Here is a 19,516-nt window from a genome sequence, read left to right as displayed (position 1 = left end):
CCCTCAGGAGCCTGAGCCCTTCCCAGACTACTGATTTGTTTGAGGCCTGGTAACTTAGTCTCATTCTCAAGCCCTTTAAAGTGTAGAATGTCAATTCACCTTTCCTTATTCCCTAGTGGTCTCCTCTTGGAGATATGTAACCTGAATTGTTCAGCAGGTGACTAATTTAGGGATACCCCTTATATCAAAGGGCAGGCTTGGTAATTCATGAGAAATACCCCACAGCCCTATAGGGAGCTTCAGAACCGCCACAGCCCAGCAAACTTACTGTTGGCTCTTGCCATCTCATTTTCCAGGACCACATACTCTTCATACAATGGCCTTAGTTGCTTGCCAACCTCAGCCCTCCAGCCTTCCCAAGCCCAGAGCCTCCGATTGTAGTCTCTGCTGTTTTCCATTATGTCATCCAAACCTATTATCACAAAGCACCCAAAGGGAAAAAAAAATGCAGTTTTAGAAATTTTCATCTGTAAAGAATTGAAAGGCTGGCAAATATCAAGGTCATAAAGTTGTTCAATGAAATCTCATGATTCATTCATGTCCTCACCCTTATTTTTTTTTAATAAATTTATTTAATTGGAGGCTAATTACTTTACAATATTGTAGTGGTTTTGCCATACATTGACATGAATCTACCATGGGTGTACATGTGTTCCCCATCCTGAAGCCCCCTCCCACCTCCCTCCCCATCCCATCCCTCTGGGTCATCCCAGTGCACCAGCCCCGAGCATCCTATATCATGCATCGAACCTGGACTGGCGATCTGTTTCATATATGATAATATACATGTTTCAATGCCACTCTCCCAAACCATCCCACCCTTGCCCTCTCCCACAGAGTCCAAAAGACTGTTCTATACATCAGTGTCTCTTTTGCTGTCTCGCATATAGGGTCATTGTTACTATCTTTCTAAATTCCATATATATGCCTTAGTATACTATATTGGTGTTTTCTTTTCTGGCTTATTTCACTCTGTATAATCAGTTCCAGTTTCATCCACCTCATTAGAACTGATTCATATGTATTCTTTTTAATGACTGAGTACTATTCCATTGTGTATATGTACCACTGCTTTCTTATCCATTCATCTGCTGATGGACATCTGGGTTGCTTCCATGTCCTGGCTATTATAAACAGTGCTGTGATGAACACTGGGGTACACGTGTCTCTTTCAATTCTGGTTTCCTTGCTGTGTATGCCCAGCAGTGGGATTGCTGGGTCATATGGCAGTTCTATTTCCAGTTTTTTAAGGAATCTCCACACTGTTCTCCATAGTGGCTGTACTAGTTTGCATTCCCACCAACAGTGTAAGAGGGTTCCCTTTTCTTCACACCCTCTCCACCATTTTTTGCTTGTAGACTTTTGGATCGCTGCCATTCTGACTGGCGTGAAATGGTACCTCATTGTGGTTTTGATTTGCATTTCTCTGATAATGTGTGATGTTGAGCATCTTTTCATGTATTTGTTAGCCATCTGTATGTCTTCTTTGGAGAAATGTCTGCTTAGTTCTCTTTCCCATTTTTTGATTGGGTCATTTATTTTTCTGGAATTGAGCTGCAGGAGTTGCTTGTGTATTTTTGAGACTAATCTTTTGTCAGTTGCTTCATTTACTATTATTTTCTCCCATTCTGAAGTCTGTCTTTTCACCTTGCTTATAGTTTCCTTCATTGTGCAAAAGCTTTTAAGTTTAACTAGGTCCCATTTGTTTATTTTTGCTTTTATTTCCATTACTCTGGGAGGTGGGTCATAGAGGATCCTGCTGTGATTTATGTCAGAGAGTGTCTTGCCTATGTTTTCCTCTAGGAGTTTTATAGTTTCTGGTCTTACGTTTAGATCTTTAATCCATTTTGTGTCCTCACCCTTATAAGAGCTTCAAAATAATTCTTCAGAGAAAATAAACCACTGAGATCATTGAACTACTAACTTAATTAAACTACTTGAGTGTGGCAGGATTTATAGTGAAGTTTTGTTAAAACTTAAAAGAGCATCCGTGTGCTAAAATACACACATTTGGAATTTTTCCCTCTTTGGATTGTCCATCTGAAAGGCACAACATCATCATCTAATGTTAATCTCATTTTTAAAGCTTGGAATAAAAAAAAAGTAAATTTTATAATCACTGCTCAAAATGAATAGCCCACCTGGTTCAAGTGCTAAGCACTCCTGTGTATTTGGGTCCAAAACTTTCCCAGTACTGTAGATGGTGCTCATTTTATTTAGAATCATGTTCAACTACAAATTAAAGATAATAAACAATGTTAAAAATGGAAGATATACAAGAGAATGCTAATGTAGAGATGTCTTTTCAATCATGCAATTTTTTATGCCTCAAAATACAGAAGTTCACAGCTTCTTGGCCAAGTATCTTCTTTTATGTAGGGTTGGAATATCTCAGCTAAATTTTCCCATCATCAACTAGCACGGACTGTCTTTATAAGCATATGATAAATACATGTGGAGTAACTGGAAAAAAAATACAGATCTACCCAAATCCCAAGAATGTTTCTCACCTACACATGCACAGAGTAGTGTGTTTCTTGTTCCATTCAGGCTTCACTGAGCATCTACTATGTCCTACACTCTGATAATTATGACATGAACCAGTCACTGGTCTTTAAGAGCCCCACAGACATGCCACAGCGAGTCATGAAATCAATGATTACATAACAGAGTGACAGATGTTATAACTGTCACCAGAAAGGTGTGGCAGGATAGGGGGAGCGGTTGAATCAGTAACTTGGAAATTCAGTAATGCCTTCAAAGAGGGGGCACATTAGAGCTATGTCTTGGAAGAGCAGGATGTCATACCCCTGCTCACTTTCATGCAGAGATGAACCCACTTGGAGGGTTGCATTCAGTCCAAGGATACTGACAAAATGAAGCCAGCAACCAGGACTGGTTAGGGAACTTGAAACCATCATATAAGAAAAAAATCAACAGATGGAAGGATGTTTTAAGTTAGAGAAAAAAGCCTCAAATAGTTAAAAAAAAATCTGCCTTCCTTTATTTGAAGACTATTATAGGAGACAGCCATTTGGCTCCAGAAGGCAGTAGAAAGTGGAGGTAAATCGCTTTACGCTCAATGGAGGAAGAATCTTGCCATTACTTAGAGGGACCCACGTATGGAAATGATGTTTTAGAAAGAAGTGACTTGCCTATCCCTAAAGTGGTCTGAGCTGGGGTGGTTTAGCAACATTTTAAAGAAGTTGTAGAAGACAGTCAAGAATGAAAGGGGTTGGGGAGGATGAAATGACATATCGGGCTTCTCGAGCTTAGGACTGCTGATATTTTAGACCAGATAACTGTCACTGGGGACTTCCTTGTGCTTTGCAAAGTGTTTAGCAACATCCCTCCTCACTAGAGGCGAATAACACCCTTCAACAGTTGTGACAACCAAAAATATCTCCAGACATTGTCAAATGGCCCTGGTGGGTAAAATCACTTGCAGTTGAGAAGCACAGACATGGACTAAGTGTCTGGTCCTCAGGAAGGCGACCTCTGTCACTGCATCTATGGACCGCAGAGCCCTGACTATCCTAGTTTAATGATGTGTCCTAACATACCAGCGTCCCCCTTCACTCTCAAAGGATCCCAATTTGGAGGATAAATTACATGATCATCCCACCGAAGCACAGCACTCTTTCTATTCTGAGCATTGCTAGGTTTGCAGATAAAGTAAGCAGCCCTGAGTGATACTAATGTTTAAGATTTCCCCAGTATTTCCATTCTTGGGATCAGTGCTAGCATGTCACATACTCGTTTGCTCTTCTCTGCCGAGAGCACTGAGGTCCCACTATGCTGAAGGGCCTTCAATTGACGCTTGAGTGTGAGATTCTGAATTTCTTCGAGTGAGTAAGTTCTGGCCATCCGGGATTGTTCTTCATAAAAGGCAGACCATTTGGCCCTGGCTTCATTCTGAAATGACAACAAAAAATGAAGTTGAAGTTAGAATGGGACTGTTCAAATAGAAGATACAGGCCAAAGAACATCTGGTGGAACATCTAATATTTCCTGAGTTATTTAATTCTCTACTTTGCTGAAGGTCAAGGTTTAGGTTAAGCGTGACCAAGCCACTCTTGGTCACTCTCTCTTCCTGGCCTTTTGCTTCGTTTTCCCAAGGGTCCTGTCCCCAGAACTGGAAGTGAATTCTCACAGATGATTTATGTTGTGGGGTCCTGGAATGTACGGCCTTAGCACTGTGACGTGGGTGAGTCGCTCAAGGATTCAATGATAAACACTCTAAAGGGAAAGCCCAGCAGAGCTCAGAGCGCACTTCCTGAGAATACAGCTTCTCATGGTGATGAGAACCATGAGAAATAACCAGTTTGCAGGAAACTCCACAGTACTGTGATTTACCAGAGATTCTGATCTTGAATTTTGATCCCCAGTTCAAGATGGCCCTGAACACGGCCATTTGGTAGCCATGGTGATTATCCACTCACCAGAGAAACCAAGAAGCAGGTAGTGACAGCAGGGTTCACTTGCCCCCATCTTGACTTCTCCATATGCATCCAATGCAGTCTTCTCTCAGTGGACAAGCTCACTTCCATTTATCAAAGGCTAAAACGAGCAACCCCTTCCTACACTGTACTTCTCTAGACTATAAAAAAGAGGTAGCATATGAGGCACGTAAGAACTCCATTCCTCGAGTCAGACACCTCTAACTAGCTGTGTGACCTTGAGCAAATTACTTAGCCTGAGTCATGTTACCTTATCCATAAAATGAGAGTAATAGTAGAACTCACCTCAAAGGGTTGTTGAAAGGACAAGAAAATTTAACAAGTAATAAAATGCCTCTCAGAGTCCCTGATACATCCTAAGCACTAAAAAATGGTAGCTACTTTATCACTTATAGAAAAAAAAGTCCTTGTCCTTAAGCTGCTTATTGTTTTATCAAGCAGATAAGATACACATCATGAATGTTTTATTACTGAAACATAAAAGCCTATGATTCCATATAAACTATGAGTGGGGCCAAGCAATTCCTGTTATAGGGACCAGATTTGGCAAGGAAATGGCAACCCACTCCAGTATTCTTGCCTAGAGAATCCCATGGATGGAGAGGCTTGGTGGGCTACAGTCCACGGGTGGCAAACAGTTGGACACGACTGAGCGACTTCACTTTCACTTTCCTGGAGGAAGCGGAACTTAAGACAGATCTTAAAGTAGGCAGAAAACAGACCGCTGTAGAGTACTTTGCAAAATAATTTACCTCATTTGGTTTTCTTAACAATCCCAAGAGACAGAAAATTATTCTATTTCCATTTTTCGTATATGAGGAAGGAACTAAGAAAAATGAACAGTAGAGCCGGCAACTAATTGCCAGCGTCTGAATCCTGGATCCCGAGGCGCGCAGACTCTAAGATGGTTCCCAGGACCCCTACTTCCTGGTGGCACACCCTCCTGTGTCTCCCTTCCCTTGAGTGTGAGCAGGACCTATGACTCACTTCAACAAGGAGAATACAGCAGAAGTGAAGGATATACATGTTTATGTTAGATAAGATTGTTTTGTTTGTTTGTTTTTAGCCACACAGCTTGTGGGATCTTAGTTCCCTAACCAGAGATCAAACTTGTTCCCTCCTGCAGTGGAAGCACAGAGCCCTAACCACTGGACAGCCAGGGGATTTCCAAGGCTATCATTTTTATCTTGTTTGAAGAATCTCCCTTGCTAATACTGATGCAGCAAGATGCTATGTTGTAAGCTATCCCATGGCTAGGGCCACATGGTGAGGAATTCAAGATGGCCTCTGACTGACATCCTAAGGAGCATACGAGGATCTGAATGCTACCACTAACCACATTAGCTTGAAAGTGGATTCATCTCCGGTTAAGTTGCAGATGAGACCACACCTCTAGCCAGGACCTTGATTGTAATCTTGTAAGACTCAGAAGCAGATCCAGCTAAACTATGCCAGGCGATAATAAATGTGTGTTGTTTTGATCTGGTAATCTTTTACTCAATAGATAATCTTTTGTGGTAATCTTTTACACAATAGACAAATAGTAGAGATTCCAAAGCAGGACTCCAGGCATGACTGCATTTTCTAGATTAAGAAATTTTACTTTTATCCTGTGAATACTAGGGAGTCACTTATGGGTTGCAAGCAGGTGTGTGACATAATGAAAGTGGTTCATGAAAGGTGCAGCAATGGATCATACAAGAGATGAATAGAATAGTCACAGTGAAATGGAAAATGATTTCTCTTTATTGAGCACACACAACCCCTTAGGAACTGCTGTTCAATGAATCTGCACAATCTTGTGAGGTAGTTGTGATTGTCTCCAATTCACAAATGAGGCAAATGAAGCACAGAGCAGGTAAGTAATTTTGACTAGGTCACACAGCTATTAACTGGAAGAATCAGGGAATCAACACAGATATGTTTGCCTCTAAAGCTAAATGCTCTTAACCACTGGCTGTAGATTGGATTCAACACATTCTAGTCTTCTTTGTACCATGTTTGAATGAGAAGGAATGAGCTATGGAAAGAAGAGTTTGGTCTATAGCACAGATTCATTTACATAACCCACCACCCACCTCTCAGCCCCTACCCTTTTTCATCCAATCTAGGATGATTTACAGCAAAATTTCTGGTAAAATTTGATCCTAAATTAAGAGCAATTTTTATTTCAATCTCCCTTGGAGACAACCCAGAATCCCCAAAAGGCCTCAGTCTTAAAACATTTTTTAAAATTATAATGTATGTGGGAACTTTGAGGATATCTGTTTTATTTATCATTATCATAAGTGTTATACTTTGTATCACAAAAACATTATGTTGTCTTGAATTCTGGCCCCTGAGGATACACTGTTCCATCTCAAGCTGTTCTTTTTAATCTTTTTTACAATTTATTCCCTATTCATACTATAAGGTACCCATGCCTAAATAAAACTGACAGCTAAGCAGTTACACAGAGAATCAAAGTCAGTTCATACATACCAACCAAGTCACTTAGATAATGCTTGACAGCTCTATGTAATTTTTGGATTTGAATGATGAATGAATTGAAGCATATACAGTTACTTACATAGCTACAGGGTTCAAAAAGAACCATTACAGATCAAATAAACAGCATCCCATACTGCCTCTGTGCAAAGGCAGAAGAGCAGCAATTAACACAGCAAATGTTTCTGCAGCCATTGATGGGGGCTTGGGGTCAAGACGCACATTACTCAGTACAATCACAGGAAGTTAAAACCCTCTCTGACCCGCTATGTATAACTGTAGTGGATACCATATTCTCATCCTATTGAGAGATGCTTTGTCATTTCAAGGACTGAAAATATAAAATCCTAAATTACACTTTGTGTGTCTGTTAGTTGCTTAGTTGTGTTCAACTTTTTGTGACCACATGGACTGTAGCCCACTAGGCTACTCTGTCTGTGGGATTCTCCAGGCAAGAATACTGAAGGAGGTTGCCATTTCCTTCCATTCCAAAAGATATCCTGTTCTTTTTGGCCCTAATGATATGCAAGTTAAATATGATCTCATCATGCTTTTAGATGTTTTCATATGAGCTTCATCTTAAGTCATAGGTCTTGTGGTCTCTATCCAAATTATGATAGTTTTATTTAAACAATTAAAACGCTTTTGTGATAAGTTATTTGAAATGCAAAAAATTTAAATTTTATCTTTTTTTCTATGCCTCACTATCAACTCCTAGGCTATTCTTTCAGCAGTCTCTAAACCATTTCTTTCCCTGTAGGTATGAGAAGATGAAAAACTGAAAGGAACCTTAACATATAGGCAGTGACTTGGCGTCCAACAAGTTCCCAGGGAACCCTCCACCCTCAGGCCCCATGTATTGGCCCTGTATCCAGACATAGCTCTCAAAACCACATCAGATTTAAAGATGAAAACTGCCTTGATTACTTTTCAAATAGGTCCAGATATGTGCATATTTTTAAAAACGCATGTACACCCGTGGTGGATTCATGTCAATGTATGGCAAAACCAATACAGTATTGTAAAGTAAAATAAAGTAAAAATAAAAATTAAAAAAAATTAAAAAAATAAAAAAATAAAAACACTTATTCTATTCAACAAAGTAAGGAATCTAAATTATAAGAATATGAATTCTATTGCTTTGTCTTGAGAATCAAAATTTTATTTTTTCTTTTTCCAGATGGGAGGAAGCAATGTGGCTTCCAAACATTTTAATTTTTAAAAAATTTTAGTTTATAGGGGGAAAAAAAAACTCACTCCTGAAATTAGGTCCTGCCAGAAAGTGGCCCACCAGATATATATTTGATATATTTCATAATAAAAATATAATATAGTATAAATAACATAGCAAATGTCACAAAAACCTCTACTCAGGTTTTTAAAACGTTAATACTTTATAATAGTTGCTTCAGACATATTTATTTAGTGGTTAGAGTCAATAATTTCATATTATATACTCAAAAGTTGCTAAGAGAATACATCTTAAATGTTCTCAAATGGTAATCATGTGACATAATGCAGGTATTAGTTAAGACTACTGCTACTACTGCTACCATATATTTTGTAATATATCAGTGTATCAAATCAACAGTTTGTATACCTTAAACTTACACAATGTTATATGTCAATTATATCTCAATAAAGTTGAGAAAAAAAGAAAATCTCTCTGCTTTTTTCACTTAGCATTACTTATTTTTTCCAGTTTTTCAAGTATACATTCCTTATTGATCTTAACTGCTGTATAATATTTAAGTATATGACCAAATTCAAATTTATTTAATAATTTCTCATCTATGAATGTTTCCTGTCTTTAAGTAATACTTTTTTACCATATACATCCTTGTATTAGGTTAAATCATATAAAATTGCTAATATTTAATTTAAATCTGCAAATATATAAAGTTTCTTGAGTACACAGGTGAGGCTCTCCAGGTGGAATTCTTGGGAGTGAAACTGATGGGTTAAAGCAAGTTTCAACTTCTACAGATACCATATTTTGGCAAATATGATTTTATGTCAATTTGGTATTTCACTATTAAAATAATGTTATCCTGATTATTAGTCAGGTTAAACATATATATGAGGTATATACATATATTTATTAATTTATTTGAATTTCTTCTATGCATTTGTTGCTCATATCTTTTCCCCATTTTTCTAGTGAATTTTTGTCTTTATCATTTAGTAAAATTTCTTTATATATCTTGGCTGTCAATCTTTTGTTAATTATATGTATCAAAATGTTTTCTCAAGCTCTGCTTCTTGTCTTGTGTGTGTATGTGTTTATGATGTCTTTTGGTGCACAAAAGTTTGTTTTTAATTCTGATGAAATTTATTTGCTCAGCCTTTTCCTTTATAGATTGATCTTTTTGTCTTTTATTTAATAAACCATTCTCAACTAAAACTCATTTAGTAAACCATTTCTAACCGAGACTCACTTAATAAACCATTCCTAACCAAAAGTCACCTTTATTTTCTTATAAAAGCTTGACTTGCTTTTCCTATTTAATTTTTGGTCTATCTTAAATTTATTTGTATCTACTGCATAAAGTAGAAATGCCTTGAGCTTTGGATCTAAAAAGGGTCCCTACAGATTTTTTAATTTCCTTCTTTTTTCCAGAGCTCTAGGAACCTGAATTAATTTTTTGGCTCAATATTCCTGCACCCTGCTAGTAGTGTAAATTCAATTTCCACACCTATTAAAAAACCTCACAGGGGAAACCTGATTTTGATCAAGTCTTTAGAGCAGGACTCTGCCTACCATCTGTTTTTATAAATAAAGTTTTCATATTCACACCTATTTATGTATTGTCTATACCTGCTTTTGTGTTACAATGGCAGAGTTGACTGGTCTACAATAGCAGGATTGAATAGGGACTGTAGGGCTCAGAAAGCCTGAAATATTTACTACTTGGCCTTTTACAGAAAAAAGTGTGCTGACCTCTGTACCAGATCTATACATTTGTAGCAAATACAAGGGTCAAAAGAGCATGTTAAGCAACGTTATGGGAACACAATCAGCCAATCCAGTATGTGGGAGTTTCTCTAGGAGCAACAACTCAATTTTTCTGCAAATAAATTACAAAAAAAAAAAATGAGGAAGGGCTCTATAGACTGAAAGAGACTTAAAGTACATCTGCCAAAATGATCAAGAGAGGACTTTGCTAGATCCTGATTAAAACAAACCAGCTGAATTTTTAAAATGAGATATTAGGGTACATTTGTATATTGCCTAGATAGTTGATTATATTGAGGAATTATTGTTAAGTCTTTGACATGAAACTGATAAGGTTTCTAAAAGGTTATCTAAAAATTCTTACATTGAGAGCTCACGGTGAAACATTTATTACATAAAACATATAGTTATTCCTTCAAAATAATCCAATAAACATGGCGTTGGGTAGAATAATAAAACAAGATTGGCCGAAGTGTTGATAATTGCTGAAGCGGGGTGATGGGTATAAGGAGATTCAACATATTAGTCTTTCTTCTTGTATATGTGCTTGAAAATTTTTACAATAAAAAGTAAAGTAAAATCCATATAATGGAGTACTATTTGGCAGTAAAATGGGACAAAATAATGATACATGCTACGGCATGCGAAGTGAAAGAAGCCAATCACAAAAGACCACCTAGTGTATAATTCCATTTATATGAAAAGTCCAGAATAGGCGAATCTATAGACAGAAAGTAGATTAGTGGTTGCTGAGAGCTGGGGGGTTAGGGGAAGAAGAGTGATTGCTAATAAGCATGCGCTTTCCTTTGGAGTGATGAAAATGTTCTAAGATGAGATAGTGATGATATTTGCATAATTCTGTAAATATGCTAAGAAGCATTGAATTGTATACTTTAAATTGGTGAATTTTATGGTACATAACCCAGGTGGTGCTAGTGGTAAAGAACCTGCTTGACAATGCCACTGCAGGAGATGTAAGAGACACAGGTTCGATCCCTGGGTCAGGAAGATCCCCTAGAGAAGGGAATGGCAACCCACTCCAGTATTCTTGCCTGGGAAATCCTACGGACAGAGGAGCCTGGCGGGCTACAGTCCATGGAGTCACAAAGAGTTGGACATGACTGAAGCAACCTAGCACACAGTTATATCTCAATAAAGCTGTTGTTATAAAAGCCCTTAATAGTAAAAGTAAAGAAAAAGAAAGCCCACTTTATTCCCTAGGTCCTAGAACTAGATCTGAAACCCCCATGGAACTGCTCCAAACCAAAAGATTTAGCCAAAATTAAGTGTTTTCTCTTTTGCCCAGTTACCTGGCACACACTGAGAAGCAGCAGTAGTCCCTGACCACTAGGCTGCCCTCCCTGGGTGTAGCTGGCAGCCGCCTGGCATCCTGTCAGAGTGCTCAGATCAATGAGTGTCAAATCTGGATGGCATGAAACATGTCATTTTGAATTGCTCAAGTTCAATTTTACCAAATTACCTCACTCAACTGGGACATTATCAAGTTTTCATGACAAAGGAAAACTAGTATGAAAAATACCTCCAATGCACTTGACTCCTGTTAATCCTCCACATGTGGAACTTATCCACTCACCACTGTTATCCACTGAAAAATCTTGGGCCCATCTACTATCTTACATTAATGAGATAAAAAGTAAGTGACTTGCCCAAAGCATCACAGCCAGCTTAGCAGAATCAGGATAGTATCAGATTTCCTGAATTCCATCGTATCTGCATCACACTGACCTTTCCCCACCCCTGTACCTATGCGTAGGTGCCTACATATCTTGGGGAGTGTGGGACAGACTCATTGCTGACAGGGTTGAAGTCTGCGTTCTCTCCTTGGGTACAGAATAGCAGTTTAAAATGACCCTGCTCTGGGTTCACTGTGCCCCCGCCCTAAAGACAGAGGAAAAGGTCCAGGAAGCAGGTGTGCCCAAGGGCTCTAGGGGCCCTGACCACCCAAAGGGTAAGTGTGGGCCTTATGCTGTCTCTTCACAGCTTCTGATAACTCAACAAGAAATATTTATGAAGTCTTCTGAGACCTCTGGGGCTCCAACAGGGCAGTCTTCAATGCTCCCTTCACAGTTGTGCCCACAGGAATTGGGGGCAGCTGTAGTAGCTACTGCCAAATACTGGAACAAAGAACCAGGATGCCCCTGCCAGTGGCAGGATCCTTTCACTCTCTTCTAGGGGAAAAAAATTGTCCAGGGACCTCCCATGTTGTCAAAGAGCTTCTGACTTTGCAAAAAAAAGAAACAAAAATGCTCTGACTTACGAAGGACTCTTTCAAAAATCAAACCAACAATAAATGCAAAAAAGTAATGTCATTTTACTGAGAAGAGAATTACAGTTTAATTGGTGAATGCTTGATCTCAAACATGAGAATTGTATTTGCTCTAAAGCAAGTATCTGGTAATTAATTTTCATTGAATTTCTGAACTATGTGGAAATCTGTTTTGAACAAAGTTTTTTTCCTTATATCTATCTGATGGACCTCTCCTAAACAGGAGGCTTTGGGGACACTATACTGATCAAATTCTAGTGCCTTCTATTATTTTAAACTATTCTCATGACTTGATCTAAGAATTGCCACACTAGGTCGATTGGCTGATAAGCCCAATACTCTGACTCTGAACGTTATACCAAGGGATGATTATGAAATGACAGATTGCCCTCAATAATGTGACCATAATAGGATATGAACATACCCATGTCATACAGCCCAAATTTCTCTTCCTATATTAGTTATCTATTGCTACAATAGTACTACATAACAGACAACCCAAAATCTCAACAGCATAAGTGTTCATTGTTTGTGTGCCTAGAATCACTGAGTGTTGCCAGGCAACTCTGCTAATCTTGGCTGGATCCTCTTAAAACTCTGGGGGATTAGTTTCTGCCAGGACAACTATTCCACACATCTCTCACTCTTTACCTGGTCAATCCAGGCATGTCCTCACGGCAAAGGCAAAGGTGCAAAGGAAAAGTCCCATTGTTCAAGTCCTTCCACGCCTCTACTTCTGCTAACAGCCCATTGGTCAAAGTAAGTCACATGGCAAAGGATACAGTCATGTCACCTTCAGTGAGATGGCACTGTAAAGTGACATAGCCTTGCGCATAGATACTGAGGAAGGTAAAGAACTGGGTTCATAAATGCATGTCTCACCCACAGTGGATCCACAATCCTTACATTTGCTTAAATATTTCCAAAACCTATTTATAGTTTTCAATGTCTCACTTTTTCAGATTAAAGAATGGTCTAGATTTACAAGTCTTACCAGTTTCACTACCTGTAATAGAAACAGCACCTCCTCCTATTTATTATAAATTTATCTCTTTTGAGCTTTCAAAGGCACCACCTTTCTAATCTGAAGAGAGTTGGCCAATACAACTGGGAACATTCTATCCTTTCTTCTTCCATCTCAGACTCATGTTGTTTTTCTTTTTGAGTTAGGCTTTGTAGAGCTAATTCTGTTTTCCCTTCTAACTCTCTCTCATCCCCGTAAATCACTCCAGTGGCTCTTTTCTTGGAAAACATTCTCCATTTCTCCAATTCTTTCTGTAAGCATGGCCATCAGCAGTGGACCATTATCTCAGCTTCCTATTCATCTTGGTACCTCCTGTAGCACCAGCTGCAGTTCCCGTTTCATAGGGGATCTCAACAAATGTGATAAGAAAACAGATGAGCCATTGTCCTCCCTGTCTATTGCCTCCTCCCCAGGTAAATCCACACAGATGCACTAATGCACTAACTCGCCCTTCATCACTGCTGGAGGAAGGAGATACTGGGCCCCCTGCTTGCTTCCTGTATTTGCATATTTTCACTTTTCTTTAAAGGGCCCATACTGTCTGCACTTTGACTACCCTTCTTGGACTTACGCCCTTTCATTTCTGCCTTTCCTCTAATCAACCAGTGCAATTCAAAAGTGATAGCACTTAATGATCCAGAGATGATTTCAACAAACATCACTACATCTCCTTCTGTAAAATGCCTTCTCAGTATCTGGACACTGAACAGAACTGTTACACATTTTTTCAGCAATTAGAATTCCCTCTCACATTCACAGCAGCGGTACTGTATTGTTCTCCCAGGCCCACAAGCATTGAGCACAATTCTGGTGGTTTTGTGTATTAACTGTTGTCACAGCAACCCTATGAAGCAAATATGAGTATTAGGTGGCTTTTCACAGGCAGAAAAACTAAAGCGCAGAAAGGTTCATTAAGTAGTTGAAGTTCACCCAGGTAGACAGTGGTGGAGCCAGGATTTAGACCTCGGCAGTTTGACTCCAGAGCTCTTAGGCACAATGCTGGCCTACCTTCAACACCACCTATGGACCATTTGACTGAGAATGAAAACAAATGCACAGTGCACATCAAGATCAAATAAAACACTAGAAAAAAGCAAACATGAAGAGATGAAGAAAGGTAAGACCAAAATATGAGACAAGAAAAAAAAAAAAGGTCTCCTATGATAACACTGGGCTGTCAAAATCTCCTGGATCTCTTAAAGCTTTAGAAAAACTGTGGCAGGGGGTGGGGGGGAAATCTCCTGGGGAATTCGCATGAAGCAGCCGATCTCAGACTGAATCTGTCCAGAATATAGAATCTGTCCAGTGAGTGGCAGTGATTTAACTTAAACCTGTAACTGACTATTTGAAAAAATCAGATTTGAACTACATTTTTGAAAGAATGCATTGCTGGACAAATGTCACAAAAATTTTCCTTAAATAATGTCACTCCATTTCCAGCACTGCTTTGAGATATGTGAGGGAAGGAACTTCCTAAATCCTTGCACTTGTCAAATAGTACATCTTGCTTTCCCAGAGCATTCTGAGATTTGTCAGAACTGGTTTGATTACAGGTTTTCTTGGAGGGCTCTGTGGATCTTGTATGCTCTGGAAGTCCCTCAGAACTCCATGACAATTAAGGAAGGAATTCCCAAGTCCAGCCTCACCTGACCCCAGTAATCTTAATTACTAGCGAGTTCTTTCACTAAGCCTCCAGCTGCATATTTTTTCAGTTAATAGATGATTTGTAGAGAGTCTTTAGATATTCCTGTTGACATTGTAGGCTTGAGGAAATTATTAACTGAATAACTTATGGCATTTCTGTGACATGCTTTGAAAGCCTGACTATGATAAGAATTATGGTGGCAAATTTCTAAAGCATGTTCACCAAGAATCTGGACTGAGACCAGTGAATTATTTTGTAACATTTTTTCAAATAAACTCAAAGGTCAATTTTTCAGTCATCTGGGACTCCAGAATCAGAAATACTGAGGCAAACATCCAATCTCACAGCTCAGAGCATTTGTTTGATATCCCTTTTCAGTTTCCTGGGCAGTAAGCTGATTTTTAAGAAGCAACCAATACCCCTCTGTAGCCATGAGGACTCACCATCTTTTGGACATTCTCATCGGTAATATTGGTGTTATAATTCCAAGAAGCAAGTGAACTTTGATAAGACAGGTCTTCAGCTTCATGGTTAAACTTCTCCAAAAATGTCTTGGCCTGTTCTTCAGTGGTGGATTGAGCAGCAGTTACAGCAACAAGGCTGAGAAGGAGCCAGAAAGAGCCTGTCATCTTTCTCTGTACGCCAAGATCCCATCCACTGAACAACTTCCCTAGAGTAAAACCTCCTCATGAGATTTACTCTCTATCAGCCTTTGACCTTGGGTTGGGCACTGAGCAGGGAAGATGAAAAAAAAAGGGAAGAAGAAGAGAAAACTGTAAACAATCTGCTGAACCAACATAAAACTCATCCTGGAGAGGCCAGATATGTAAACAGATTTTAGAATGATTTCTTAGAGCAAATCAAATAAACAAATGTTATTCATTAATCCTAGAGAATCACAGCTCTTCTTGCATTTTTATGGCCAAATCAAAACTTGTACATTTGGTTAATATGTTCCTTAAAATCTGTTAAAGATACACTGAAGATATTAGGATTTTACAGTGACCAATGAACTCTTGTATTAGGAATCTTGGGGCTAATGTTGGGGACTTAGATGTTTTACAGACAAGTCCATTAATAATCACTTATCTTTCCTTCCTTTTAAATTTTAAGCTCATATTCACAAAAACTCTCCACTTGGATAATACTTTCCTTTCCTAAGTAAACAACTTTGCTCTTGTCTTTATAGAATTCATTTTTTTCTGGTAAATTTTCATTTCCAGGGCCATTCTTTTGAATAATAAAACTACCCTTCACTCCACAAGTTGAGTCTCCTGATTTAACTTGGAAAAACTTCAAAAGGGTTATTTTTTTATCTCTCAGATGATCACTGTGTGCCTCCATCCCTTTCACTTACTTACCTGTTCAAAACTCCGTCAAGCTCACAAGGAAATCAGAACGCCACCACATGGTATGAAAATCAGAGAGTGTCCATGTCAGTCCTGGTCATCCATAGCCATGGATCATGGCATCAAATTCAGAGAGATTTCAGTGGTTATCCTGTAGAATATCAGGAGTTAGACCAGTATCCTCATTCCCAGGCTATAGATATAAGTGTTATAGATAAAAGAGACGAGCCGCTTTAAATGGCAGGGCTTGTGGGCCTGCTTGGCTGTGATTATGAAACTTCCACACAGGGAAAATATTTCTTCACCCAGAAAAACAAGTCCTCCAGGTCCAGGTGAAATGGCAGTAATGAGGCCTTTAAAACAAACTTTCCACTACTTCCCCTTATTCTAACATTGTACATATTATTGTTGAAAAGCAAAAAATAATAAAGCAATTGTTTAAAGTGCTTTGCATTATAATATCTCATTGAAGTAAACCTAGAGGCAAACATTTTTATTGCCATTATACAGATTATGAAACTGAGGCTCAGAGAACTTAAATAAATGTGCAAACCTCACTCACACAGGAAGCGGCAGAGCCAGGATATGAAGGTATGCCGTCTGAGTGTACACTATAGGCCTTTAGTGCTGTCAGTAGTCTAACAGCAGTGATGTAGGTACGGATGGGGAGCAGCACAGGGATGTGGGCCTTCGAGGATGATGATGGATCTGGTTCGGCCACATCAAAAAGAGGTGGATTCTTACTACCCTTGATATGAATCAAAAGACATCATCTTTCTAAGACATAAAGTAATTGACACATTTAAGCAATTATGATCAAGAAGGTTAAAACAAAGTGAGCTGGCAGGGATCAGTGCAGTTTCAGTCAAACTCCTCCCACATTCAAGGAAGCTGAGATCCACTCGCTTCTCACAGCATTAAGAGAAAAACCGGTCAAGAGAAAAGAGGGCAGTGTGTGAGGCCCTGAACAAAGAGGCGGGATGTCACTTTAATAAAAGCTGAAATACAAGTCTACTCAGGTTGCTTCCTGAATGAAGTTCTCAGATTCAGACAAAAAAAAAAAAATGGGAGTAGTCCAACTCCAACACATTGAGGCAGAAAGGTGAATGCAATTGAATTGAAATAGAGAAAGCAGGATATGAAATCAGAAAGCTAAAAATAGATGAACAAGGAGCCTAACACTGAGGCAGGAAAATTCTGGCAGCCAAGAAATTTAGAGGAGTGAGGGAGATGGGAGAATTTTGTCACAATAATTCTGTAGGAAAACTAGCTCGCAATGGCCAACTGTAAGCAGTGACTAATTATTGAAATTTTTGTTGACTCCCTACTGAGAAGATACTCATGTTCTGCTAGCTCCCCAGAGGTGTTCTCTCAGCCCATTCTGAAAATGGAAAGAATCCACTAAAGACCCAGAGGATGGGACCCAGAAAAACAACTTGCCAGACGAACAGATTCTTTGTTAAAGAATGAAGAACTAGAAAAAAAGTAGAATGGAGATAGAGGAAACTTACTCTTCTTTTCAAAAGGATAGAGGGAGAGTTTGGTTGTGACACCTGACAAAACTATAAAATATCATTTTTTAGAATGTGGTTTGTACTTGGAAAATATATATCTTTAATCTCAAATATATATCTAGGGATTCACTAGGAACAAATCAGATGCTGCCTGACTCAATACCTTTGTATCTTCCATTTCAATAAGAGATTTAACAAAATGTGAAGTTCTATGACTAGATCTAAATGTCCCCCAAAGAACCACATAGCACAGAATTAAGCAGTCCCCTGATCAACAACAATTCATCTTGAAGACAACAAGTCTCGAGTCACATATATAAAATGGATAAGCAACAAGGATGTCTTATATAGTATAGGGAAGTATATTCAATATCTTAAAATAACCTATAATGAAAAAGAATCTGAAAAAGAATTTATATGTGTGGGCATGTGTGTGCGCATGCGTGTATGCTATGCTCAGTTGCTCACTTGTGTCTGACTCTTTTCTACCCCATGGACTGCAGCCCACTAGGCTGCTCTGTCCATGGGATTCTCCAGGAAAGAATACTGGAGTGGGTAGCCATGCCCTCCTCCAGGGGATCTTCCCGACTCAGGGATTGAGCCCAGGTCTCCCACATTGCAGGTGGATTCTTTACCGTCTGAGCCACCAGGGAAGCCCAGATATGCGTGTGTGTGTGTGTGAGTGTGTGTGTGTGTGTGTGTGTGTATAAAACTGAATCACTGTGCTGTACACTAGAAACTAACACAACATTGTAAATCAACTACACTTCAATTTTTAAAAAAAGAATCTTGATTTAACAATTGTTTATTGGCTACGTGCTATATGCAAGGCACTATTCTAAATACTGGATACACACTAATGAATAAGACAAGAAAAGTTCTGTGGATAATATATGAGGTGAGGTAGCAGGAAGAAACAAATAGCTGGTGGTAAATGCCATGGCTTTATAATAAGCAGGAAAGCAGGGTGGTAAGTGATGGGGTGGGGATGACAGGATGACATTTGAGCAAAGACTTGGAGGAAGAGATGAAAGCCATGCGGATATCTGAGGGGAGTCTGTCGTAGGCAGAGGGAACTGCGAGTGCAAAGGTCTCAAGAACATCAGAGGCCTTTATGGCTGGAGCCCAAAGTGCATGGGGAATGTGGCAGGAGGTGAAGATGGATAGGAAGCTGTAAGGAGGGCCTTAAAGACAACTGTAGGACTTTGGCTTCTATTCTTGAGAAATGTGGGAAGACATTGGAGGGCCTCCAGCAGAGAAGTGATCCGGCAACTGTTTAAACAGGATCACTCTCACTGCTGGTTAGAGAACAGACACTGAGGGAGTATGGCAGAAGCAAGGAGGTCAGTCAGGGAGCTACTATAGATGCCTTGTCAAGCGAGGCTGAATAAAAGCTTAACATGAGCTATCAATCCAACATGGCTGCATCCAGAGGAAAATAAAGAAGAGTGAAAGCAAGAACCTGTTAGTTGCTCAGTTGGGCCTGATTTTTTGTGACCCTATGAGAAGGGTAACCAATCCACCAGGCTCCTCTGTCCATGAGATTCTGCAATAAGTAGGACTAAAATAACGTTATCTGAAGCACGGTGCATACGTGAGAAAGGAGACCCAGCAAAGACTGCTCTCCTCTGTCACAGGACTGTCATTTAGAAGACTTGGGTAGCTTAACGGATTGACTCTGCCACTAATTAGCTGTATGACTTTGGGCAGATAATACTTAATATTTCCCTCATACTTAATTTCCTTATTTCAGAGCTGATAATAATAGTATAGCCATCTCACAGGGACATTGTA

General features: G+C 39.2%; 1 protein-coding gene across 3 annotated transcripts in view; it reads right to left on the bottom strand.

The window, feature by feature from the left end:
- ACE2 (angiotensin I converting enzyme 2) overlaps positions 1 to 16,448 on the bottom strand; it is a 47,025-nt gene extending 30,577 nt beyond the window's left edge. The window contains exons 1-5 of one of the 3 annotated variants that reach the window (XM_005701072.3): positions 16,221 to 16,448; positions 15,303 to 15,589; positions 3,757 to 3,915; positions 2,142 to 2,232; positions 269 to 412 (exon numbers count right to left, since the gene is read on the bottom strand). In XM_005701072.3, coding sequence (XP_005701129.2) covers positions 269 to 412; positions 2,142 to 2,232; positions 3,757 to 3,915; positions 15,303 to 15,488 — 580 coding nt within the window. In that variant the 5' untranslated portion in view covers positions 15,489 to 15,589; positions 16,221 to 16,448. 3 annotated transcript variants of the gene reach the window in all.
- Positions 16,449 to 19,516: the final 3,068 nt, after the last annotated feature.

The sequence above is a fragment of the Capra hircus genome (genome assembly GCF_001704415.2).
Source record: "Capra hircus breed San Clemente chromosome X unlocalized genomic scaffold, ASM170441v1, whole genome shotgun sequence".
NCBI lineage: Eukaryota > Metazoa > Chordata > Mammalia > Artiodactyla > Bovidae > Capra > Capra hircus.
Note: the sequence above shows the minus strand (reverse complement) of the source record. Positions and strands in the feature narration are given on the sequence as shown.